The sequence below is a fragment of the Pristis pectinata genome, chromosome 19 (genome assembly GCF_009764475.1).
Source record: "Pristis pectinata isolate sPriPec2 chromosome 19, sPriPec2.1.pri, whole genome shotgun sequence".
In the NCBI taxonomy this organism is placed as follows: Eukaryota; Metazoa; Chordata; class Chondrichthyes; order Rhinopristiformes; family Pristidae; genus Pristis; species Pristis pectinata.
In genome coordinates, this window is record NC_067423.1 from 28,794,696 (window position 1) to 28,819,207 (window position 24,512).

At 39.8% G+C, this 24,512-nt stretch overlaps 1 protein-coding gene across 2 annotated transcripts; it reads right to left on the reverse strand.

Annotated features, from left to right (window-relative positions):
• Positions 1–8,525: 8,525 nt before the first annotated feature.
• Positions 8,526–23,902, reverse strand: LOC127580293 (fructose-2,6-bisphosphatase TIGAR-like). 2 transcript variants are annotated; one of them, XM_052033528.1, is made up of 6 exons: positions 23,795–23,902; positions 21,186–21,223; positions 16,390–16,511; positions 14,803–14,880; positions 11,505–11,615; positions 8,526–9,583 (listed from the first exon to the last, which is right to left on the reverse strand). In XM_052033528.1, exons 1-6 carry the CDS (start codon positions 23,824–23,826, stop codon positions 9,140–9,142), a joined length of 825 nt encoding a protein of 274 aa, XP_051889488.1. In that variant the 5' UTR covers positions 23,827–23,902; the 3' UTR covers positions 8,526–9,139. The 2 variants fall into 2 exon arrangements, with proteins under 2 accessions (XP_051889488.1, XP_051889487.1); XM_052033527.1 differs by having other exon boundaries at positions 23,799–23,865.
• Positions 23,903–24,512: the final 610 nt, after the last annotated feature.

Consider the following 24,512-nt stretch of genomic DNA (forward strand, 5'->3'; position numbering starts at 1 on the left):
TCCCAGCACCAAATTACCTCCTCACCTTGAGATGTTGCCACTGATATTGGAGTTTAATATGGAAGTGTCTGCAATGACTTTGTTCTTCATGTAGGGCAAATTTACAGCAACAAAAAAAATTGGGAAAATCCTTTTACACAGATTTGTAGTATTTATTTGTGACAAATATACTAAGCATTACTAATTTGCAGCAAGCGCGCCTAAAATTTAGTGCAGGAGGACTATTTTTATGTTGGAGCAGAAGGGCATTGACTGAAATCATTGCCAGCGCTTCCATACATGTTAAGTACGAACAACACACACATTCTGGAAAGGATAAAAAAAGGCAAAAGATCCAATGGCACTCTTCAAGAAAAGAGTAGGAAATTATCTTGATATTTTGGCTGGCATCCCTCCTGACTCAACACCACAATAAAAACACTGCAGATTTCCTCCATTAGCTGCTTGAGAAATTTTGCTGTGCAGAAATTAGCTATATTTCCCTATATAACAAAAGTGACCTGTTACGTACCAGCAACAAAAGAAACACACCGAGTCATGTATAAGTGTTAGAAACTATTTTATTAATAACTACTTATGATAATAAGAAAAATAAAAGTAAAAATGTTAGAATGTTAGAAGTAAAAATGTTAGATATTAAACATTAACCCCCAAAACTAAACCCAAAGTGTGTGTGTGGCAAATTCCCAAACTCCAAGTCCAGGAATAGTTCTCAAAGTTCAGTTCAGCAAGCCATAAGGTAAAATGTGACCAAAGACCTCTGCAAAACCACCGTTGACTGAAGAGGAAATGTAGAGAGAAAATAGAGAGTAATTACGGAATCCAGATGTTCCCTGATGGAACCCATACGACACCTCCGTCACTGATGATCTTCATTGCTTTGTTCCAAAGTATCTGCCACCCCGAAAGGCATTCAAGACGTGGCCGTCCACACAAATACCTGTTTCCCACTACAGGTTAACGACAAAGTGGACTCCACCGGATTACTCCAAAAATCCATACGTGGATTGTAGTGACAGACACAGTTATTGTTTTTCATTCATCAATACAGAGACCAGCAGACAGTGTCCCTCTTTCTCCTCTCTCTCCTTCTGACTGAACCAAAACGTCAGCAGGTTGTTATCTCCTGTTGTTGTTGTAATAACGCCACACACACTCACACACACACTACTGTACTATGTCTTAAAGGGACATTCACCAAATAGTAACCTAATCCATAACAGACCTCATTTGAAAAATAAATTGGTTGTGATGCACACAGAAGATTTAAGCCAGAACCAAATAAATGCTCATTTCTTCACAATTAATTAACTAATAATCCCTTTGTTATAATATTTAAAGTACATGTTTAGTGCAATTGCAAAAATGCTTTATTAGGATACAAGAGCAGAAGAATGGAGTACAAAACTCTCTGGTTTGCGTGACATACATTATTGAATCGCACCTGGTTTTAGTCATTATGGGCGGTATAGTGGCACAACTAGCAGAGCCGCTACCTCACAGTGCCAGAGATCTGTGCCAGTTGGGTTTCCTCCGGGTGCTCCGGTTTCCTCCCATGTCCCAAAGAAGTGCGGGTTTTACATTAACTGGCCACTGTATATTGCCCCCAGTGTGGAAGTGAGGGGTGGAATCTGGGGGGAGTTGATGAGAATGTGAAAGAACTTAAAAAAATAGGATTAATGTAGCATTAGTACAAATGGGTAGTTGATGGTTGGTGTGGACTTGATCAGCCAAAGGGCCTGTTTTGGTGCTGTATGTCCCAACAACTCGATCGGTGTCACTAAAGCACCAGAAGGATGTTATTGCCCTTCGTAGGAAGCAATAGAACCAAAGATGTTTTAAGATTATCATGAATTTACTTTTTGAGCATAAGTGACATGGAAGAAGTTAAAAAATTATAAAATTAAAGGCAAAGTGAGATCAGGAATATCTTTATTCAAGAATATCAAAGTTGTTGGCTGTCAGGTAACTACAACACAGATCAAAAAATAAAAAAAACAACACTGCAGAAGCTGGAAACCTGATTAAAGCAGAAAATGCTCAATAGGTGATGCAGCATCTGTGGAAAGTGAAACAGTTCATGTTTCAGGTCAAAGACACTTCAGCAATACAGGTCTTGTCGAGTCATTTCAATGTGTTTTGAAGAAAGAAAGGATTGAGACACATGGTGAGAAGATGAAGTTGATCTATGAAAACAAATGTCATCAGTGCCTAATAGCATTTCCAAAAGCTTTAAAGATCTTTTCATGCTTTTCCCCACAGTGACAGTACATGGTGACCACAAATCTGCACTTTGCTACCATCTAGTGTTCATATTCAACCTGTGCATGTTGAGACTCCTAATTATTGCTTGGCACAATGCATCATTCTATATATAATGCGATAATGACCCCTTATCATTCTGATTCAATTAGTATCCTCATTCTTGCAAACAGATCTGGAACCATTAAGTGAGACACCAGTGTAGTGATTAATCAAAGCTGTGTAAAAGTAATCTAAGTTTATTCCCCGAGTAATAACACCAAATTTCACACTCATATTTTTGATACTTTAATTTGACAAAACTGACTGTGCATTTTTTGTCATAGTATTCCAGAAGACGCAAGTTAAAAGTTAGGAAATTAGGAGCAAAAAGGAAAACCAAGATTTTTAACTGGGAAGTGAATAGATGGAGATACTTCAATAATGATCAGAAGGGATAGAGAGTGTAGGTGAGACTGAAAAACATGAAAAAAAATCACTTTTTTAAAACCATGAATGCTGATAATACAGAAAGCACCTGGGCAGGAAATGACAGGGTAATGTTTCAGGCGCAGGCCTTGATCAGAAGTTATAACAGATACGCAGGAACAACTGGATTATATTTTTAAAAATTTCCACAAATGAACAATCATTTTTAACAATATGAACACTATTTGAGAAAACTGTGCATCAAGTGAACACAAAAATATGTAAATCAGTGACAATTAAAAACAATAAAATCTCAATAAAAACCAGAAATATTGAAAATTTAAATATTACAAAATATATGAAAGATTATATTAACATTCAACTACAACTTCCTAAAACTAAAATTTTTTCTGCGGTAGAATGAGAGAAATTTTCTACAATATGAACTGTGTTAATTTTCATTTCTGTGCTGCTCGTGAATGAAAGATCAAAAAGGCACATGGTTGCTAACATCAGACTAAGAGAGGTGGAATATTGTGGAAAAATAATATAACAATTTCATGCAGTCTGAACTTATCCCCAGCTCAAATTAACTTTAAGGCCATTGTTTGTGACATTATTTCTTAAACCATGCAGCTTGATTGTCAAATCTAGGGCTGTTCACAAGATCAACAAGAGTGTGCATAAAGGAGGCAAAAAATCCTTGAAAACCATAGCAAAGTCTGAGGAATGACAGATGGGTAATATAACATAAGGGAATAAAGAAATATATCAGTATAGAGAGATAAATAATTAATTCAAGAAATCATGGTGCTGATTACAGATGAAAAAAAGCAATTATTTTATGTGCAGAATAAGGAATGATGAATGTGTAAATCCCATCCCAACATATGGATTATCACTACCCTGCTTTGACTACCATGTGGAAGCAGCACCAAAAGCATCAAGAGTGCAGACTGCATTCTGCAAGGAGGATGTCAATGGTCCACCACTAACAGTGGTGTATTGACTATACTCTTGGCTGAATTCTGAAAGGTATGGGCGCGCTGTTGGGGATCGTACATATGGGACATGCATCAGGAATAATGTGGATAGCAGCTATTAATATAAACAAGAACCAGTCTTCCAAACAAAACAAAACTGTTCACAATGTAACATCCATTGATCCTTTAATAACATTGAAACCAACCACTGAGTGTGGGACTTTCTGGTTTTGCACTATTGTAAATTATGCAGGGCAAAACAATAGCCCACATTGAAACTCACAGTATGAGATCAGGGCTCGGATTTAGTAGCCATTCTGTCACTTAGCACATAGTTAAAGGGATATTCCTACCATTTACCACATAGTTAAAGACACATTTGTTCTGTCAATTAATATTCTGGGCGTATCCAGGCAGCTGTCCCTCCACACTGTGATAAAATAACTATATCTTGGTGTCTGAGGTTTTGTGCTCAGAACCCTTCAGACCATCCACAGGTTTTTGAAAGTCAAAGGCATCTTGTCAGTTGAGATGTGCTTCCACTGTAAATAAATTTTCTACGAAGTTACTTGCCTACACCCAAAATGTTAAAGTGAATTATGTAATTATAACCATTTAAAATGTCTTTGTGTTTAGAGCATAAAACCTTGATGAACTTAGAGATTCTCTAAGAGAGATGCTTCCAGAAAGCCAGCTTGTCAGCTGAATGAAGACCTATTACATCTACAGCACCAGTCTCCGAGTGGCTCATTCAAAGTCACAGCATGTCTGACTGGGCTTGTTGAAGGTGGAGAACCAGCATTAGAGAAAAACTTAGCTGGCCTTGACCTCTCCTATCTAACTACTGCAGATGCATCTGTTTAGTGATAGGAGTCCTTGTGGAGACAAACCCCACCTCCATAGTGAGGGCACCCCCACCATTGTGTTATGCGATATTACTGTCAGAAAGTGGAACAGATTCAAACAGATCCGGCACACAAAATTGGGCTTCCAAGAGGCATTTTGGGTACCAGATGCAACAGAATTTAATTCTACTGCAATCTTTAGCCACATGGCCTGGTATACCCCTCATCCTACCATTACCATTAGCTGGCAATGAGGGGGCGTACAGAAGAGAGATAGATTGGCTGGTTGAGTGGTGTTGCAACAGCAACCTCACACTCAATGTCAGCAAGACCAAGGAATTGATTGTGGACTTCAGGAAGGGGAAGTCGGGAGAACACACACTGGTCCTCATTGAGGGGTCATTGAGGTGAGCAGCTTCGAGTTCCTGGGTGTCAACATATCAGAGGATCTATCCTGGGCCCAACACATTGATGCAATCATGAAGAAGGCACGCCAGCAGCTCTACTTCTTTAGGAGTTTGAGGAGATTTGGTATGTCACCAAAGACTCTTGCAAATTTCTACAGATGCACGGTGGACAGCATTCTGACTGGTTGCATCACAGCCTGCTATGGAGGCTCCAATGCACAGGATCACAAGAGGCTGCAGAGGGTTGTAGACTCAGCCAGCATCCATCATTAAGGACCCTCACCATCCGGGACACACCCTCTTCATGTTACTACCACCAGGGAGTTGGTACAGGGGCCTGAAGACCCACACTCAACGATTTAGGAACAGCTTCTTCCCTCTGCCATTAGATTTCTGAATGGTCCATGAACACTACCTCGTTATTTTTTTTGCACTATTTATCTTTGTAATTTATAGTAATTTTATGCCTTTGCACTGTACTGCTGCCACAAAACAACACATTTCACATCATATAAGTCAGTGATAATCAACCTGATTCTGATAGATCAAGACAGGGGGATTAACCTAGCTTCAATGAGGAGTATAAGAGCCAAGGGGTACTACCAGGAGCACCACAAACTCAAGTGCCAGCCTGATCAGGCTTCACAGGACTAAATGCTTATGACACAATGTGACAAAACAGGACTAATTAATCTCATGTTTGATGAATCGGATCAAAGCTTTGATAACAATCATATCCAAGTGTGATTGATGGTGGACAATTAAGCATCCAATAAGAGGAGGAGGTTTCACATACATTCATATCCTCAATAATGACAAAGGCTATCACATAAATGCAAAAGGCCAATTGTTGGTATCATATTCAGCCAGAAGTGCCAAATGAGGGATCAATTCCAATCTGTTCCTGAGGTGCCCACCGTCAAAGAAAGCAATCTTCAACCAATTTTATTTATTCCATGTGATAACAAGGATACGGCAAAGGTCACAGGCCCCAATGTCATTCTGGTTGTAGAGCTGCAACTCTTGCCAAGTTGCTCCAATAAACCACAAGGTAGCGACTACCTGATTCAGCAGAAAGTCGCTCAGGTGCATTGAGAGATTAAAAAGCAGGGAAAATCCAAATGAGCCCATTACCAACATCATATCAGCTTGTTTCCAATCATTAGCAAAATAATGGAAGGAGCAGACCAGTGCTATCAAGTGTGATTTGCTGTGCTCAGTGAAGCTCGGTTTGGGTCCCAGCAGAACCATCCGCAGTGATCGTAGTCAAAATGTGGACAAAAATGTGAAATTCCACAGGTGAGATGAGAATGACTTCTCTTGCCATCAATAGACTTCAGTAAAACTGAACACAGTATGAATCCTTGGGAAATTTAATTAGCTGAAGTTATACCCAGCAAAAGATGTTTGTGCTTGTTAGAGGTCAATTATCTCAACCTCAGTGAAGTTCCCTCAGACCAATATCAAAGGCTCAATCTCTTTCATTAGTTCATCAGTTACTCTTCAAGGTCTGAAGTGTGGATGCTCTTTGCTGATGGCAGTGCGCAATTCTATTCACAGCTTTGCAGGGACAGAAGGTGGTGCCCAAGACGAAGGAAGTGATCATTGTGCTGGAGAGGATACCAACTCAAATAACAGGGTTTAAATTTATTGTAAATGTAAGCCAGAGGCCTAGAAAGGAAATGAATTCACCGGCGAGGATCGTTAATGGCAAAGACCAAGGATATCATGGGCTGGATAGCGTGTTCCCATGGCAGTGCTAATGCCAGGACCCGGTTTCCTAAGCTGCCATGGTTTCAAGCTGGCAACAGCATTATCCTACCCTTCAGTTATGCTGTACCAGAGGACTCCAATGGGGCAGTGTGTACTTCCAGTCTTCTCAGCTCTTACATGTTAAGATCCATTCAAATAAATGGGAGCAATTGGCTTTCAGGAGAAAAGTGGAGATTTTATTATTCAATTAGTTTCAATGTTTATCATCATTTTAAAGAGTATATGTTTTTCAGTGTGTTAAAGAGCATATTCTTTTTTAAACTTGACAAGATTTCAAAGATTATTTAATGTTTGAGATGTCAGAAGTATTCACAAAAGTTCAATAGTGACAGCTCAACAGCCTTAAAGTCCCAGCAAATTTTTGTGATGTGTTTGGCGACACAACATGGTGGGCTGAAGGGCCTGTACTGTTCTATGGTAAATGAGTATAGCTGAGGTGTCCCTGTACTTAATTGGGTGGCGTTTGGATTAATTTAGATACTAGACGGAGATCCTGATTGAGGGGAAATAGATAGACTCATCTTGGCAATTGCCATGAAGGCACTGGTTTTCTGCTCTGCATGCAGCACTTCAATTGACCAGTTTAGCCACCACTTCCTGGGTAACTTACTGAAGTGTGAATTCACCGTATCCATTTATCCTCTCTGCCCATTTCTGCCTTGCCTTCCAAAGGATAACCAACCTTAAATTCTCTCACTTCCCTCGGAAGAACTCTTTAAAACTTTTGAAACTGGGAATAGTCATTTCAATAAAAGAACAGAAAATTCATTTGCTTCACTCTACCCTTCTGTGTTAAGCTTTGATCTGGTCTCTACAAATTGCATGTGATGCAAGTCATGCAGGGTCACAACAGACATATTTTGACGAGGGAACCATGGAAAACCCAGTGGGGTGGAGTGCGTTTTAGGAACAAAATTTCTTTGATTCCGGCTAAATCAATAACAGTATCACTTTATCCAGTGGAGGGCACCTAATTTTCGGGAGTGTGTCAAGATGGAGGGTCAGAGATTCATTATGATAACAAGGACAACAGACAAGACAATTAGCATCTTCTAACAGGGCTTCAATATTTTTTTCCCTGATTACCTTTTGACAAGGTAAATAATGAAAAATATTGCCACTGATTAATTACTTGTTAACTAACTTACTGCCAAATCAACAAGTAGTTTGATTAGTATAGAGATGGGAGCAAAATCCTTAACATCTTTTTAAAGGAAAGCACATAAATAATTGAAAAACTTACTGAGTACAGAGAAAAGGTAGGGGACCAGATCTCTGCAGATAACTATTTCGGAGGCCTGTTGGGAAAATACTCTCCAGCTGCATTCCTAAATGTAAATCATTTTAAGCAGCATCTTAACTTTTTTTTGGAACACAAGAGACTGCAGATGCAGGAATCTGGAGCAACAAGCAATCTGCTGAAGGAACTCAGCAGGTCCAGCAGCATCTGTGGGAGGAAAGGAATTAACGATGTTTTGGGTCGAAACCCTGTATCGGGACTCAGGGACCTGATGCAGGGTTGACCCGAAACATGGACAATTCCTTTCCTTCCTCAGATGCTGTTTGACCCCCCCCCCCCCCCCAGAGTTCCTCCAGCAGATTGTTTGTTGATCCCACTTTTTATTTTACATCATTTGCAAGGAAAATGCATGGTCCCTGTCATTTTAGAGTAAAATGGCCAAGAATGGGGAAACACAAGGGACAATGGAACACCTAACAGGTCACAAACTCACATCCCAACAATCCTTTTGATGGGTCAGTCAATGCTCCAACATACACCAACAAGTTATTAAAAGCAGAATTTAGAAACTCCCAAATAATAAAAGACCAAATCAAGTTGTGAAGTGCATGTCTATTTTATTTTCATTTCTATCACAGCATACATAATTGCATTAAAGTTTTATTTCTTTATAAATATCACTTTACTCAAACTTTGATGTACAAATGAATTAGCTTTACACATCAACACCTAATAGGATAAACCATTTAATGCAGCACACATTCAGGTTTTCTAATCAACAGAGATAACTTTCAAGGTACTTCAGATCCATGAATAAGCTTTGTGGTATTATTAACATGAAGGCCAGATTACAAATCATTTTGTATTCTAGTTTCTAAAGGTTTCTAGTATCACAGGATCAATCAATAACTACAGTCTTCAATCAACACATTATAGTATTCTTCCCTCAGCCTTCAATAATAAAAAAATTATCATACCACAGCAACCATGGATAATCTTTTGCTGCACACTGCACAAAAGGAAACGTGAAAGGCAATTTTCTAAAAATAAGTTAGGTTCTCAGCACTACTGAATCCTCTGGAGTAAATCAACCCATGAAGGAATTAAAATGGATGGATTGTAAACAATGGATTTAACCATAACCTGATTTTAGTAATCAAGTTTACATACTAGCATACATTTTTACAACATGTCTACAAAGAATAATTTATTTCTTTGGCTTTAGAGAGAAATGTCATCAATATGGCTACATTTGTACAGATAGTCACACATTATCCCAGGAGAGGAGCTAGCTACCTGATTAAAAGTAATGATAAAACTGCTTACAGCTGTATTTGGACATACAGAAAATGCCTTCGACTCATCGAAGGATTGTGGTAAAAGACATTTCAGATCCTCTACAAAATACCTAACCCATTGTCGAATAAATCCACCATGACTGACTACAAGTACATTAGCCATTAGATCCACTGGAGTACCTGAATTGTCATCATTTATATCAGAACTGTTGAAGTCCACACAGCTGGGATTTTTCAGTGAAATGTGCAAACCTCCTGAATAATCGGCAACTGCTTCAAACTGATCTGGTGCACCATTACCTTTTTCTGTATTTTCCATAAGAAGCTGACACAAATAATTAAAAAAATCCTCTGCCCGAGCCTGAACCTGTAAAACAATTAGAATCTTCTTACTCAAACTGCTGCAGATACAATAAATTGCATAAATAAATGGTACTGTTAGTTCTCATTTGCACAATTTTCTCACCATTGCAGTTTCACTAAACCCAATGTTAAAACCAAGCATCACAGTAATTGTGGTGATGGGGCACAGACTTCCAACACACACACCAGCATATTACTTCTTCAGAATCTTTGGTTATTAGCTCAAAATGGAATTCGCCCTAATGAATATTAAGAGGCCAGTATTAACTTAAATCTAAACACACCAACAGTGTGGGAATTCATATTCAGTTCACGGTTAGAACTACTAAATTTATTTGTCATGCTTTATTGGAATGGCTTACTTTTTGACTTGAGGCCATAGTTTTGAACAGGAGTTGATGCAACTTGGAGAAATGGCATTCTGATGTCCACAACAAAACAAAATCAAAACGAAAGCTTTGTCCAGACATTACTCAATTCTCATTAATGCAATTTACTGAAGAGAATAGGATGAGTTTGATAATATCCACAACCCAGCCTGAACATTTTAAACCTACTTCAGCAGGGCCAAGCAATCCCACAATTTCCTCATAGACACAGCATGAGGCATTAGGTGCAAAGTCTTCCCTCAGCATCCCAGAACTTTCAATAATCTGCAACTTTATACATGTCAGAATCTGGTGCACACATTTTATGAAACTGAATTCCAGCCTGAAGCACCTATCCAGAAAAAGATAAAACTTTATACAGTGCTTTTCACAACTAAAAGCTTCCCAAAGTCCTTTACACCCAGAGTACTTTGAAGTGTATTTACTACTGCGTTGTAGGTAAATCAGGAAACCCGATATGCATATTGCAAGGTTCCATAAATACCAATGAGATAAAGACTGGATGACCTTTTGGAGGAGTTGTTGCTGATAAAGATTGGCCCAGAAACTGAAAAAGCTCCCTGCTCCTCTTTGAAAACTACCATGGATTCTTATACATCTACTTGCAAGGGTAGAGAGATCCTGACATTAATATCTCAACCAAAACAAGACACCTTAGCAAGTGCCGCACTGAAGTTCTAACCGTATACTTAATTTTGGAATAGAAACTGAGCCCATGGCCTTCTGATTTAGAGTTGAGAATCACCTCTCCACTAATTTGATGGGGGATGGATAAATAACCAATTTTAGCCTAACTCTTCAATAATAAATAATAACATTCATAGAGTCATACAGCACAGAAACAGGCCCTTTGGCCCATCTAGTCCATGCCAACCTGATTTTCTGCCTAGTCCCATCTACCTGCACCCGGACCATATCTCTCCAAACCTCTCCCATCCATGTATCTGTCCAAACTTCTCATAGATATTACAGTTGAACCTGCATCTACCACTTCTGCTAGCAACTCATTCCACAGTCGCACTACCTTCTGAATGAAGAAGTTTCCCCTCAGATTCCCCTTAAATATTTCACCTTTCACCCTAAACCTATGAAATCTAGTTCCAGTCTCACCCAACCTGAGGGGAAAAGCCTGTATGCATTCACCCTATCTATACCCATCATAATTTTGTATACATCTGTAATATCTCCCCTCATTCCCATGCGCTCCAGGGAATAAAGTCCCAACCTATTCAACCTTTCCCTATAACTCAGGTCCTCAAGTCCCAGCAACAGCCTTGTAAATTTTCTCTGCACTCTTGCAAGCTTATTGATGTCCTTCCTGTAGGAAGGTGACCAGAACTGCACACAATATTCTAAATTCGGCCTCACCAACGTCTTGTACAAGTTGAACATAACATCCCAACTTGGCCAAATTGGACTTCAAAGTCATTGTACAAAATTCTGTTCAAGTCTTCATCTGAATATAAATCAGGCAAGGTAAGCTCAAACATTTCTAGTCAAGGCTGTGGAATGCATAATCAGTTCTAAATGACTTACTTCAGCCACAGTCTCAGCTCCTGGGGGAGTGAAAAAAGGACACTTCTGTCCTGCAGACTTTGCCATTGCCCGGAGTTCATTCAGGGGCTTTCCTTCAACAATCCCATATTTCTATTAACAAAAATGGGATTATAGTTGAAACTGTGTTGCTGTAACTTAGAATATTTATTATTTTAACAAATGCATTTTTACATTATACATAAAGTTAATGTAATTATGAACCTTTTTTGTATTCAAGTAAATAAGACATTCAAAACTGCCTTATTTCACTTGCACATGTAAACTCTTCATTTTCTTTGACAACTTTTTCTCATTAATTTGCACAAACACAATGTGAAACACTCTGCAACTTCCTCTCATCAATAGAGATGTTGTTTTGCAACTCCCAGCTTCTCAGACTGTACTCGAGAGAAACTTCAATGCTGTCTCTAACAGTAGTTCAATTTTTTTCCAAATCATAATGAGCTTAGTCACTGTATATTAAATATAGAATATCATACTTTGGAGTTGGGACTGCAAGATACACTTCAATTATTCCTCACCCTCTAACACTCCTGCTTGAGACAATTATGTTCTTTATGCAACACAATAGAGCTTGTCATGATCTCTACGTTCCTGTGCTTCTTTATAGGAAAGGCTGTATATATTCCTTGCAATTTCATGCAATATCAATTTGTTGTGATGTGGCCAAAAAAGCTAGTTTTAATGCAAGATGAATATCAGAAGAGTAACTTGTTTGACTCTTTGAAATACTACAAGCATTAAAACTGTCCACTAGCTAGAGACAGATGGACTTGTGACAAGCAGATATGCAAAGTGACCAGATAAAACAGGAAACATTATTTGCTTAACATTCAACGAAATCTTGCAATCATTGTCAAAAATTATTGGCAACTTTAATTTAATACAATGCAACAAATCATTTTATTATGCGTCTGCTGAAAGTAGTCCCTTCTTTCAACATCACTAGTGCAATATCCTTTAATGAGATTTAGATCCAAGTAAAAGACTTCTCCCTCCAGATTTGAACTAGTTTTAGATTTTTGTTTAGAAATTTGTAAAAAGTACTCAAAGGTATCCCTTATCAAAATGATTAAATAACTACCTGCCAGTGTAATATAGGTTTAGATAAGATAAAACATCAAAATTAAATTTACTGAAAACTACATTTCACAGCTTAGGGATATGACTGCAGATAAAATTATGTTAGAACAAAACAATAAGGTAAGGTCTCTTTATTAATCACATGTACATCGAAACACACAGTGAAATGCACCTTTTGCGCAGTGTTCTGGGGGCAGCCCGCAAGTGTCGCCACGCTTCCAGCACCAACATAACAATACAGAAGCTTGAAACGTTCCAGTCAATATTAATTATTATAAAATAAAAATTCTACCATTAATTTTCTAAATATAAACTTGAGAAAGAACCCTTTACAGGATTCCTTCCTGCAAGTTTTTCAAAATCATAGCATGGAATGGAATGGAAACATGGAGAAGAGAATTCCAGAGAATAGACTTTAGATGTGGCCAGCAAAGTTGATGTGAAAGAAACTGGAAATGCAAACGAGATCAGATTTAAGAAGAACACCGGGTTCTCAGAGTGTTGTAGAGATGGAGAAAGTTGCAAAGATAGGGAACAACATAGACATGGAAGGATATGGACACAAGGATGAGAGTTGTAAATCTGAAGTGGTTCTGAATAGGAAACTTAAGTAGGTTAGTGAGCATAGAGAAGGTGGGTGAATGCTGTAGATGTTTGGCACTGATGAAGTTAACAGAAAGTGGAGGTAACAGAACAGCCATGAAAGTGCTGGTATCCGGGAGGCAGCAAGTTCCAAGGAAATTCTTATCTTTTTCAATAACTTAGAAGATTACACGCTAGGATCAAATGAGGCCAGTCTTTTAATTCATTTGATCCCATCCTGCAAGAACACAAACATTACCTATCGCAGCATTCACCTGTTAAACCTCTCCCACCCGTTTCCTGTTCCTCTGCATAAATTAAATCACAAGGTTCTGGGTGCTGAACAAGCCTTCCTCTTTTAATTCCAATATATATATTACCTCATATTTGCCTAAATGAACTTAGTTTGGTACCATTAACTTAATGTTGTAGGTTCTCACCGTTCTCAGAGTCAATAGTCCTTACTCATGGGTAGCCAAATATGACAGCATTTATGTACAGCAGGAGTGGAAGGATGGCCCTCCCTAGTAAAGACCTCGTAATCCAACTTGGATCTTCTTAGGTTTTCCTACTAAGCACCCTTCTTTTTCAACCAGGTACTATGAATAGCTTCAATATACAATTAGCTTTATAAGGAGACTTCTCTTAAGACAGTTGCTCAGAGGTTTTTAAGAATTCCATATAGAAATGATTTAGTTTCCCTCATTATATTTTGGAATGTGACATTCCAAATTAGAGAGCCCATGTAGCTCAAAAAAATTATTTCCAAAAATTTTTGCCTATTTATCATTTTAATTTCCTATCTGTCTGCCTTTGTACATTGTTCTCACGAAGCTCTAAAAGTGGCACTTCACCCTTTAATTGGGTACTTTGTAGCTGGATTTTGATAACTTCAGACCATTACCACTGTTCCCATTTCAGACAGCAGGTGGTGTTAATGTACCAATGTCACAACCAACTTACAGATTGTCTACAGCAACTTTTATTTTATTCCTTGCCTAATCACCATCCCTCTTTCCCTTAAGCTATAACCCTTTTTGTCATTTAACCACTTCTGCCTTGGACCTCGTTACAGAAATTTGTGTCTCTTCTTTCCTTGTCTTTTCCCTTCATTCTCCAATTGCTTAAAACTTAAATCCCCAACTATTCAGTTCTAATAAAGGTTCTTCAACCCAAGACGTTAGTATCTGTGGTGAGAAGAATTACGTAGGCTGCTGATATGTTCAGCATTTACTGGTTTTATTTCATAGGCCATTTTGCCCCTTTCCACAACACTATAAAGGATACTTTAATACCAGGTAAAATATTGCAGCACTTTTAATGCAATTTTACAGTTGACATATGTAAATAGCAAGAAATTACATGGAAGAGAACTGTCGTGATATAGACATAAAGAAAGATCAGGAGCTGACAGTGGTGTGTCCTAATTCAATGCAATCTTTCTTTTATCCTCAAGAAGCTGTTCTCTTTTTTTTATTAATAGTTTATATACTCACAAAACTTTAACAGAACTCAAAATTTTACAACCATTTGCAAATTTATCCTGTGTTTTTCCTCAAGTTCATTTATCATCCCTTTAAAACATACCGTTAAATTTACCTCTGGTACTTACTCTTTCTCGAAGCCTTGTATCACAGATTATTTTAAGTTTAGATCCATAACTGTTTTTTAATACAATAGCAGATGCAGTCTGAAACACAGAGTAAGCATTTTATGAGCACCAAATGTGCAATGAATTAATATTGCAAATTGCTTTTATGTTCAAAGACAATAAAATTACAAAACAGCTCCAAATCATTTTTAGTACTTTCAAAAGGGTTTTGGATAACCACTGAGATAGAATAACTTGCAGGGCTATGAGGAAAGGACAGGTAAATAGGACAACAATGATTGCCCTACTAACATTCTGCATAGATTTGATGGTTTCTTCCTCTGCTGTAAAAATTCTATGAGGACACAGCTGACAATAAATGGGGCCACCATGCTATCTGAAGGAACTCCTGTAGAGATTTTTTGGATTTTCAATAGACCAGATAGATCATCGCTTATCAAAAGTTACTTCAACAACCATGCTGCCACGTGTCCAGTTTCTACCCCATGCCCACCAACACACATCTACCTATCTGCACAAACTCTGAACTCCATCCAACTATTTCCCAAAGATCTTTATTCCCCAGCACCACCAGTTCCAGTTATTTGCTCCACATTTAGCCCTTTTAACATCCCCAACTTCCTCTTTTTAAGATAGTACTCTTTTCCTGCCTTTCTTTGTAAAGAAACTGACCCTGCATAATAGTTTAGATGACTGAATTAGCAACGTTTGAGGTGATTTAAAAAAGGACAAGTAAAACTGTCATAACGTGATCATAACCCGAGAAGTTGTGAAGTGTGGGGTGCAGGCAGGGGTTTGGAGGGTTAATTGGCTGGCCAGCTTTTGTCACTTCTTGTCTCTTGTTGATGGCTGGTCGTTAAGATTGTGTACAATCTTTTCAATTTATGCATTTTCACTATAACACCATGGACTCTATAGGATTTATATTTTTGATTTACAAAGTGTATAATTTCTAAAACATGATAATATAAAGAAAAATAAATAAACCACATACTTTTGTATGTGCCAGTGACACCTTTCAAGTTAATAGGATGCACTGCTTATTCAAGCTAAAGGATCAAATGCAAAGTGCATTCAGTCCTTCAGCTTCGTATGCTAGTGCTCTGGCATTGGATACAGGAACAACTCCAGATGTGCTCGTATCTGATCTTCAAGCCTGTCTCTCTTTACTGCTTTTCAATGTCCACAGTGAGGGAGAAGCTGATCCACTGGACAACATCACCAGAAGTTCCACAGAGAACTGCTGGCCAGAGACACGGACATTTTGGCCCAATTCGTCTCTCCAGCAAATGGAGAATTACATTAGCAACTGAAACAAGCAAGGCAGTTTCATATTCTTAAATTTTGCAAAAGATCACACAACAAAACCTTAACCTGTCCTTTCGCATTTCAGATGCTGATAGACCTATGTGCAATTACAGCAGTTTTAACTGTTACCATTTCAATATTTGATCATTTTTATTTCCTTAAACAATTAACAAAATACATAAAACAGCACATTCGCTGGCATCATTTTAGACACGATTATTAAACGCAAGTGAAACAGAATTTTCAGAGCAAAACCAGCAAAATAAAAATTGAACCCACTTGTTTCGCACGCTGTAGATCACTTGAGAACACGTGAGTGAATTTGATGTTGCTGAGAAACTTGCCTGCAGCCTCAGCCTGCTTGAAACCAAACTGCGACAGTGGTTCATCTACTCCTTGCCCTGATAAGGAATGTACAGATACGAAAACAATTTTTTTCCCCCGGTGTTTTTAATGATGCATACCTCCAAAAGTATTCTGAATTAAAACAGACAACAACAAAAAAAATGAATCTGATCAAGCCAGCACATTCTTTCTGCTACAGATGAACTGCTTGGTCAACATTTGTAGAAATCTATTTTTCCCCCACTATGATGAAATGTATTAAGCCTCTTCCTATTAAAATCCAATACGAGTTTTGGAAATCTTGGTGTGTTTAGTTAGAACAAAGAAAGATGTTTTGGTTGCTGGAGGCCAATGATGTCAGCCCAGGATATACGTGGAGCTTATCTTCAGAGCAGTGTTCAAGGTCCAACTACCTTCAACTGCTTCACTGATGACTTAAACTCCATCATAAGGTCATAAGTTAAGATATTTTTGGTAATTATTCAGCTTTCTATTCCATTTACATTTTCTCAGAAAATGAAGAGATTCATGCCAAATGCCACAATTTCCACATTTCTTTTCTGCACCCCCCCCCCCCCACCCCTTAGAACATAGGTGGAGGCCACTTCAGCTCATCATATTCCCATTCGTTCTCAGAACAATCCCATCCTCCCTCTGATTTTCCCTGCAATTATTCTCCTGACATCCCCATCAATTCCCCCAGATGCTATACACAACGACATCAGGGGCAAGTAACAGTGATCAACTAGCCTACTGACAATATAACTTTGGAACGTGGGAGGAAAGTGGAGCACTTGGAGGATACCCACACAACCACAGGGAGAATATGCCACCTCCACACACAGATCGAACCGGGTCGCTGGAGCTATAAGGCAGCAGTTCGGTGAGCTGCGCCAATGTGCTGTAACTTGGCTAACGTTCAGCGTGGGTTAATAAGGAGCAAATAACATTATGCTTCACAAGTGTAATGTAATGACAATTTCAAATGAAAGAGAATCTAGCTACAACTCTTTTACTTCTACGATTACCATCAACCAATACACCACGATCAACTTTACGGTGACAATTCCACCCTCAGCAACTAGAAACTTAAACTGGACCCGCCATACAAATACAGTGCCAACAAAAGCAGATCAGAGGTGGGACATTCTGCAGCAAATGGGTGCCTCTCATATTCCTAAAGCCTTCCCCCTCCCATCGCCAAGGTACACCAGAAATGTAATAGAATACCCTCCACTTGCTTGGACAAGGGCAGTTCCAATTAAACTCTACAAGTTGGACAAAGCTTCCCACTTGACTGGCACCCCAGAACTATCACCACAACTCGACTGCTGCAACATGTACTGTTTACAAAATACATTGCAGCGCTCACCAAAGCTGCACCAAAGCCTCCAACCTCCATACTAGACATACAGTGGGATGCAAAAGTTTGGGCACCCCTGGTCAAAATTTCTGTTACTGTGAATAGCTAAGCAAGTAAAAGATGACCTGATTTCCAAAAGGCATATAGTTAAAGATCACACATTTCTTTAATATTTTAAGCAAGATCAATTTTTTATTTCCATCTTTTACAGTTTCAAAATAACAAAAAAAGGGCCCGAAGCAAAAGTTTGGGCACCCTGCATGGTCAGTACTTAGTAACACCCTCTTTGGCAAGTATCACAGCTTGTGAACACTTTCTGTAGCCAGCTAAGAGTCTTTCAATTCTTGTTTGGGGGATTTTCGCCCATTCTTCCTTGCAAAAGGCTTCTAGTTCTGAGAGATTCTTGGGCCGTCTTGCATGCACTGCTCTTTTGAGGTCTATCCACAGATTTTCGATGATGTTTAGGTCAGGGGACTGTGAGGGCCACGGCAAAACCTTCAGCTTGTGCCTCGAGGTAGTCCATTGTGGATTTTGAGGTGTGTTTAGGATCGTTATCCTGTTGTAGAAGTTGTAGAAGCCATCCTCTTTTCATCTTCGGCTTTTTTTTTATTTACAGACGGTGTGATGTTTGCTTCCAGAATTTGCTGGTATTTAATTGAATTCATACTTCCCTCTACCACTGAAATGTTCCCCGTGCCACTGGCTGCAACACAAGCCCAAAGCATGATCGATCCACCCCCATGCTTAACAGTTGGAGAGGTGTTCTTTTCATGAAATTCTGCACCCTTTTTTCTCCAAACATACCTTTGCTCATCGCGGCCAAAAAGTTCTATTTCAACTTCATCAGTCCACAGGCCTTGTTTCCAAAATGCATCAGGCTTGTTTAGATGTTCCTTTGCAAACTTCTGACGCTGAATTTTGTGGTGAGGATGCAGGAAAGATTTTCTTCTGATGACTCTTCCATGAAGGTCATATTTGTGCAGGTGTCGCTGCACAGTAGAACAGTGCACCACCACTCCAGACTCTGCTAAATCTTCCTGAAGGTCTTTTGCAGTCAAACAGGGGTTTTGATTTGCCTTTCTAGCAATCCTATGAGCAGTTCTCTCGGAAAGTTTTCTTGGTCTTCCAGACCTCACCTTGACCTCCACCGTTCCTGTTAACTGCCATTTCTTAATTACATTACGAACTGAGGAAACTGCTACCTGAAAATGCTTTGCCATCTTCTTATAGCCTTCTCCTGCTTTGTGGGCATCATTTATTATAATTTTCAGAGAGCTAGGCAGCTGCTTAGAGGAGCCCGTGGCTGCTGATTGTTGGGACAAGGTTTGAGGAGTCAGGGTATTTATAAAGCTTTGAAATTTGCATCACCTGGCCTTTCCCAACGATGACTGTGAACAAGCCGTAGCCCTAACAAGCTAATGAAGGTCTGAGACCTTGGTAAAAGTTATCTGAGAGCTCAAATCTCTTGGGGTGCCCAAACTTTTGCATGGTGCTCCTTTCCTTTTTTCACTCTAAAATTGTCCAAAACAAAAATAATACACTCATCTTGCTTAAAATGTTGAAAAGAATGTTTCATCTTTAACTTTATGACTTTTGGAGATCAGTTCATCTTCTACTCACTTAACTATTCACAGTAACAGAAATTTTGACCAGGGATGCCCAAACTTTTGCATGCCACTGTAGGTAGAAGGCATTCAGTAACAGCAATCCTGCTAGGATCCTCCCAAGTCACAAGCTATCCCATCTGGGAAACACACTGCTGTCGCCTTACTGGCACTGGATCAAACTGCTGCAGTTCCTCACCTAACAGCATTGCGTAGACATTTCACGAGTACTACAGTGATTTGAGGAATTGGCTAATCACCATTGTTGAGAACAGTGAGGGAGGGGCAATAAGCACTGCCCTTGCTGATGATGCCCACAAACCATGAATAAATAGAAATGTTAGCAAGTAAATAGATGAGTATAACGCAATTTAAAAATTGTTCATTAAAACTTTTTCAATCAGTGAACGAAAAACTGTTTTTCTCTCTCTCTCCACAGAGGTTGCCTGACCAGCTGAGTATTTCCAGAGTTTTCTGTTAGCTGACAATCTCACACAAGACCACAAGAATGAAGAACCATTCACATTGTATTAGTTGGCAAATGACTCTGTGGTAACTTCTGACATGACCACTTTAGCAATTTGTTTGGGTGGAGTTGAAAGTACGTTACTCTGTGGATTGTGCATTATTTGACCTAGCTGCTTAAAACACTTCTCAGCACCACAGCCTTGCACTTTAATTAAAAAGGATGAAAATCCTTTTGACTGAGTGCCCCTTTTGTACATTAAGGGCTTTTAGGTTGTCTAGTCAAATACATTTACAATATTTAAACGGCAATTGGGCAGGTACTTGGATAAGAAAAGGCATAGAGAGATTTGGACCTAATTCAGACAAGTGGGATTAGTGTGGAAAGGCATCATGGTCGGCACGGACAAGGCAGGATGAAGGGGCTCGAGGGCTCATTTCTGTGCTGTACATTTCTACGATTCTTTGAAAAAGGGGGGGGGGGGGGGGGGCTCCATGTAATTTCCAACATTCTTGGAACATATATCCCTACAAACACCCAGAATTTTCTCATCCAAGATTGGGGGAAAACACCACATTGGAGTTGTTGGATTAAATGGGGCATTCCCTCCTCTTCTGGATTTTGTCCATTGAGAGAGGGTACCAAGAGTATCGTCCCTCAGATCTCACAACTAATTCCAGCCCATCTGACTTGCATTATTCAGTATCATTGGGCTTACTAATTTAATTGCAAATACTCCACCAACAACAATAATTCTTCCTAAAATCTATAATGATTGGCACATTTAAATAGCAAGTAAATATCTTTATACCATATCTTGCATCTACAATGAAGCAATTCCTCTTCAGTAAACCTACATTTACTGGATCCGTGACCTAATGAAGCACGGTCTGCCAGATTATGCATTTGAATGTGCCCATTTAAGAAAGAGTAAGTTTCCTCATCTGATAACCGTACATCCGATAACTGTATTGTTCTATATCATAACACAGCTATCATCAAAATCAATACTAGCTCCCAAACTACCTGCAAGTGTACTTATTGAATATGTAATAAATTTCAAACACACTACATAGCCCAGTACCATTTCACCATGTACATTGCTATTAAAGGCATCTCTGATGCACATATTAACACTTAAGTACAACCGTTACTGTGCAGTGGAAGAGCAGAGTGGGATGAACTAATGGAACAGATTTTCCCCAACAACACCAAGCTGAGAAGCAGAAGGACAAACAAATCAAGAGGCTCAAGCCTGAGATTAAACATAGCAATATTTCTTCACATTAGGGCTTACCTTGAAGGATTTTTGCTTTATTGTATCTTGTTTCACCACTAAAATATAACATTTATACCGATAATTAGTGAAAAGTTAAATTTCATACTACTCAATTTAAACTTTACAAATATCTACAGGCAAACATATCTCTAGAAACAAATGATGTTACTGTAAGAGCACAGTAACAATAACAGAAGAACTGTGTTTATACAAATTCATTGGAGTGTTACATATGCACATGTCAGCTGAATAGTAAAATATTATTAAGGTAAAATCTCAATGGAAATAAAAGTAGGAGGAAAATGACCCGAGAAACCCCGGGTGGTCCATGCTCCTTGTTACTCTCAGACACACCCTCGTACCTTCCTCTGGACCACGACCTCACCAGTGAATGTCAAGCCATTGTCTCCACAACGGTCACAATTCTCATTCTCAGGAGATCTTCCCCCTACAGCTTTTACTCTTGCAGCATTCCAGCTCCACACAACACACTTCTACCTTGTTCCCAAGATCCACGGGCCAGGCAAATTCATTGTTTCAGCCTGTTCTTGCCCCAGTGAATTTATTTCTTCCTTTCTCAATCTTTTTACTAGTTTTCAAATTAATACAGATTAATATATAACATCAATGTTTGTACATGTAATACAAAGAGATCAGGAGAACAATCATGGCATAGATAGTCATAAAGAACAATAAAGTATAAAAAAATCTGTAGATCCAACGATCTCTTAGTAAATGAATATAATATAAAAGAAAGGAAAGAAAAAGATTTATTATGTAAATAAAAAAGAGAAAAAACCCCAAATCAATAAGAAAAATTATAAACAATACATCAAACCAAACCAAGCTAAACAGAAAAATTTCAAAAGAAAACAAACAAAAAAAAACTGGACTAAAATTTCTCAGTAGAAACAGAGCAATATTATGTCGTTAACTCCGTTCCTTTAAGTTGGAAAGTTATTGAAAGGGGATCTACATCATGTGAAAATATTGAATAAATGGACTCCAAATATCTTCAAATTTAAGCGACGGATCAACAGTACCACTCCTAATTTTTTCCAAGTTTAAACATGATATAGTTTGAGAGAACCATTGGGAAGTAGCAGGGGGTATTGGATCCTTCCACTTAAGCAAAATGGATCGTTTGGCCATTATTTCTTCCTATTTTCACTCCATCCTTTATCTCCTGATCCATTCCCTTCTCACTTACATCTGGGCCATCTCTAATGCCCTCTGCCATTTTGACAATTTCCAATTCCCTCACCCCAACTGACTGAACTTTACAATCAATGGATGATACCTCTACCCCACACCAAGATGGTTTGAAGCCCCTCCGCCTCTTCCTTGAATGGAGACTCGAGCAGTTCCCCTCCACCAACACACTCATTCTCCTGGCTGTAACCTGTTAATCATAGAGAGATACAGCTCAGAAAGGAGCCATTTGGCCCACCAAGTCCACACCGACTATCAGCTGCCTACTTACACCAGTCCTACAATCCCATCAACTGTGGGAAGAAACTGGAGCACTCAGAGGAAACCCATGCGGTCAGAGGGAGAACGTGCAGACTCCACACAGACAGCACCTGAGGTTAGGATTGAACCCGATTCTCTAGCACTGTCAGGCAGCAGCTCTACTAGCTGCACCTTCTCACATTAAACCGTTTCTTCTTCAACTCCCACCCACTTTCTAATAATGAAAGATGTAGCTCGGGGAACTTGCATGGAGCCCAAACTATTTTGTCTCTGAGAGACACATGGAACAGTCCATCTCTGTCCTATTCAGCCACCTTCCACAACTCTTTTTCCGGTTCATCAACAACTGTATTACTGCTGCTTCCTGCACTCATAAAGAACTCCAAAATTACATTACTTTTGCGGCCAATTTCTACCCTACTCGTATCTTCACATGGTCCATCTCTGACTCTTCCTTTCCGGGTCTGTCTGTCTTCATCTCCGGCGATCCACCAACCATCAACATCCATCACAAGCCCACAATTATCTCAACTACTCTCCCTCCCACTCTGCTTCCTGTCAGGACTCCATTTCATTCTCCCAGTTCCTCCATTTCAGTCGTATTCGCTGCGATGATGAGAATTTCTTCACAGCCGGCTCACGTCTATAGAGCGCGCACACACACACACACACACACACAAAGGAAATGCAAGGGGTCCAGTTAGACAGATCACTGGCCTACATCTTTCCTGCAATACTTAATGGGCTTGTTTCCTAATACGATATTCCTCAACCGTACGGCGTGGTGCATCACAAACACCTCGGCATTATTTACGGCCCTGTAATTTGGAATAAAGTCTGCAAAACAAAACATAGTTCATCGACTCGACTAAATGAGGTGGTGTCTTCAGTCCTGGCGGAGACCGGAACTAATGTCGGTGACAGGCCTTCGAGCCGAGAGTCAGTGGGGCAACTCGATCGGGAGGGGATCAACGTACACGGAGGAGGGGTCCCGGACAGAGCGGGGCGGGGGTGCGGCGCAGCCCGGCCGGCGACCTGCTCCAGGCCGTAAGACAAGCGGCCCCCGGTGGTATCAGCAGCCGCCCCGGTGTGGCCGAGCCCCAGCCGCACCACCCACCCCCAACCGGTCAGTCGGTCAGTCGGTCGCTACTTACTGACGGACCAAGGTAACGCCGAACTTCATCATCGCAGCTCATGTCCCGGGAACTCCGCTCCCCCCGACCGACTGCTGCACGTCCCGGCGAAGCACCTCCTGATGGGAGGCACCGCTACGGGCCGAGCCCACACCAATCAGAGCAAAGGGCTTCCAGGTACCGCGTGGTTCAAGTCGCTGCTCAGGGCATTCAGTGCAGCTTGTACCTGCCCTTCTGCATTCATATTGTTCCAGTCATCGCATCCTGCACCTTTCCCTTGGCCATTCACATTGCACAATGCAGTCTCTACCTGCCCCTGGCCACTTGTTTCATTCAATGTTGCCTGTTCCTGCCTAAGGCTATTCATCCTTTTCCTTTCAAAGTAGTCTGCACTTGCCCTTGACCAGTCATACTGTTCCATTCAGTTGAGTCTGTAGCTACTCAAGGTCTTTTGTGCTATTCCATTCATTGGAATCTGCAGCAGCATTGTTTCATTCAATGCAGTGTGTATGTGTGCAAGGCTCTTCAATACTATATAATGCAATCTGTACCTGTACTTAGCCATTCACTTCTCCTGTTTTAGGTCGATCCTCCAGGTGAACGATGTCCTGCTTCCACCTCGTTTCTGTAGGTTGTGAACTGACAGAAAGGTCCTTATGGGAAGCAAGGTGTTGTAGATGGTGCTTGACGGTAGGGTGGGTGTTTTATAGGGCGTGTGCACTCCTTCCACTGGTTATTT

Excerpts from the sequence above, each read along its gene's own strand:
- LOC127580293 (XM_052033527.1), bottom strand. The coding sequence starts at position 23,836 with ATGAGCTGCGATGATGAAGTTCGGCGTTACCTTGGTCC. Across the intron at positions 16,512-21,185 it reads TAAAGCAAAAATCCTTCAAG|GGCAAGGAGTAGATGAACCA; the intron begins GTAAGCCCTAAT and ends ATTCCTTATCAG. Across the intron at positions 9,584-11,504 it reads GAGCTGAGACTGTGGCTGAA|GTTCAGGCTCGGGCAGAGGA; the intron begins GTAAGTCATTTA and ends ATTGTTTTACAG.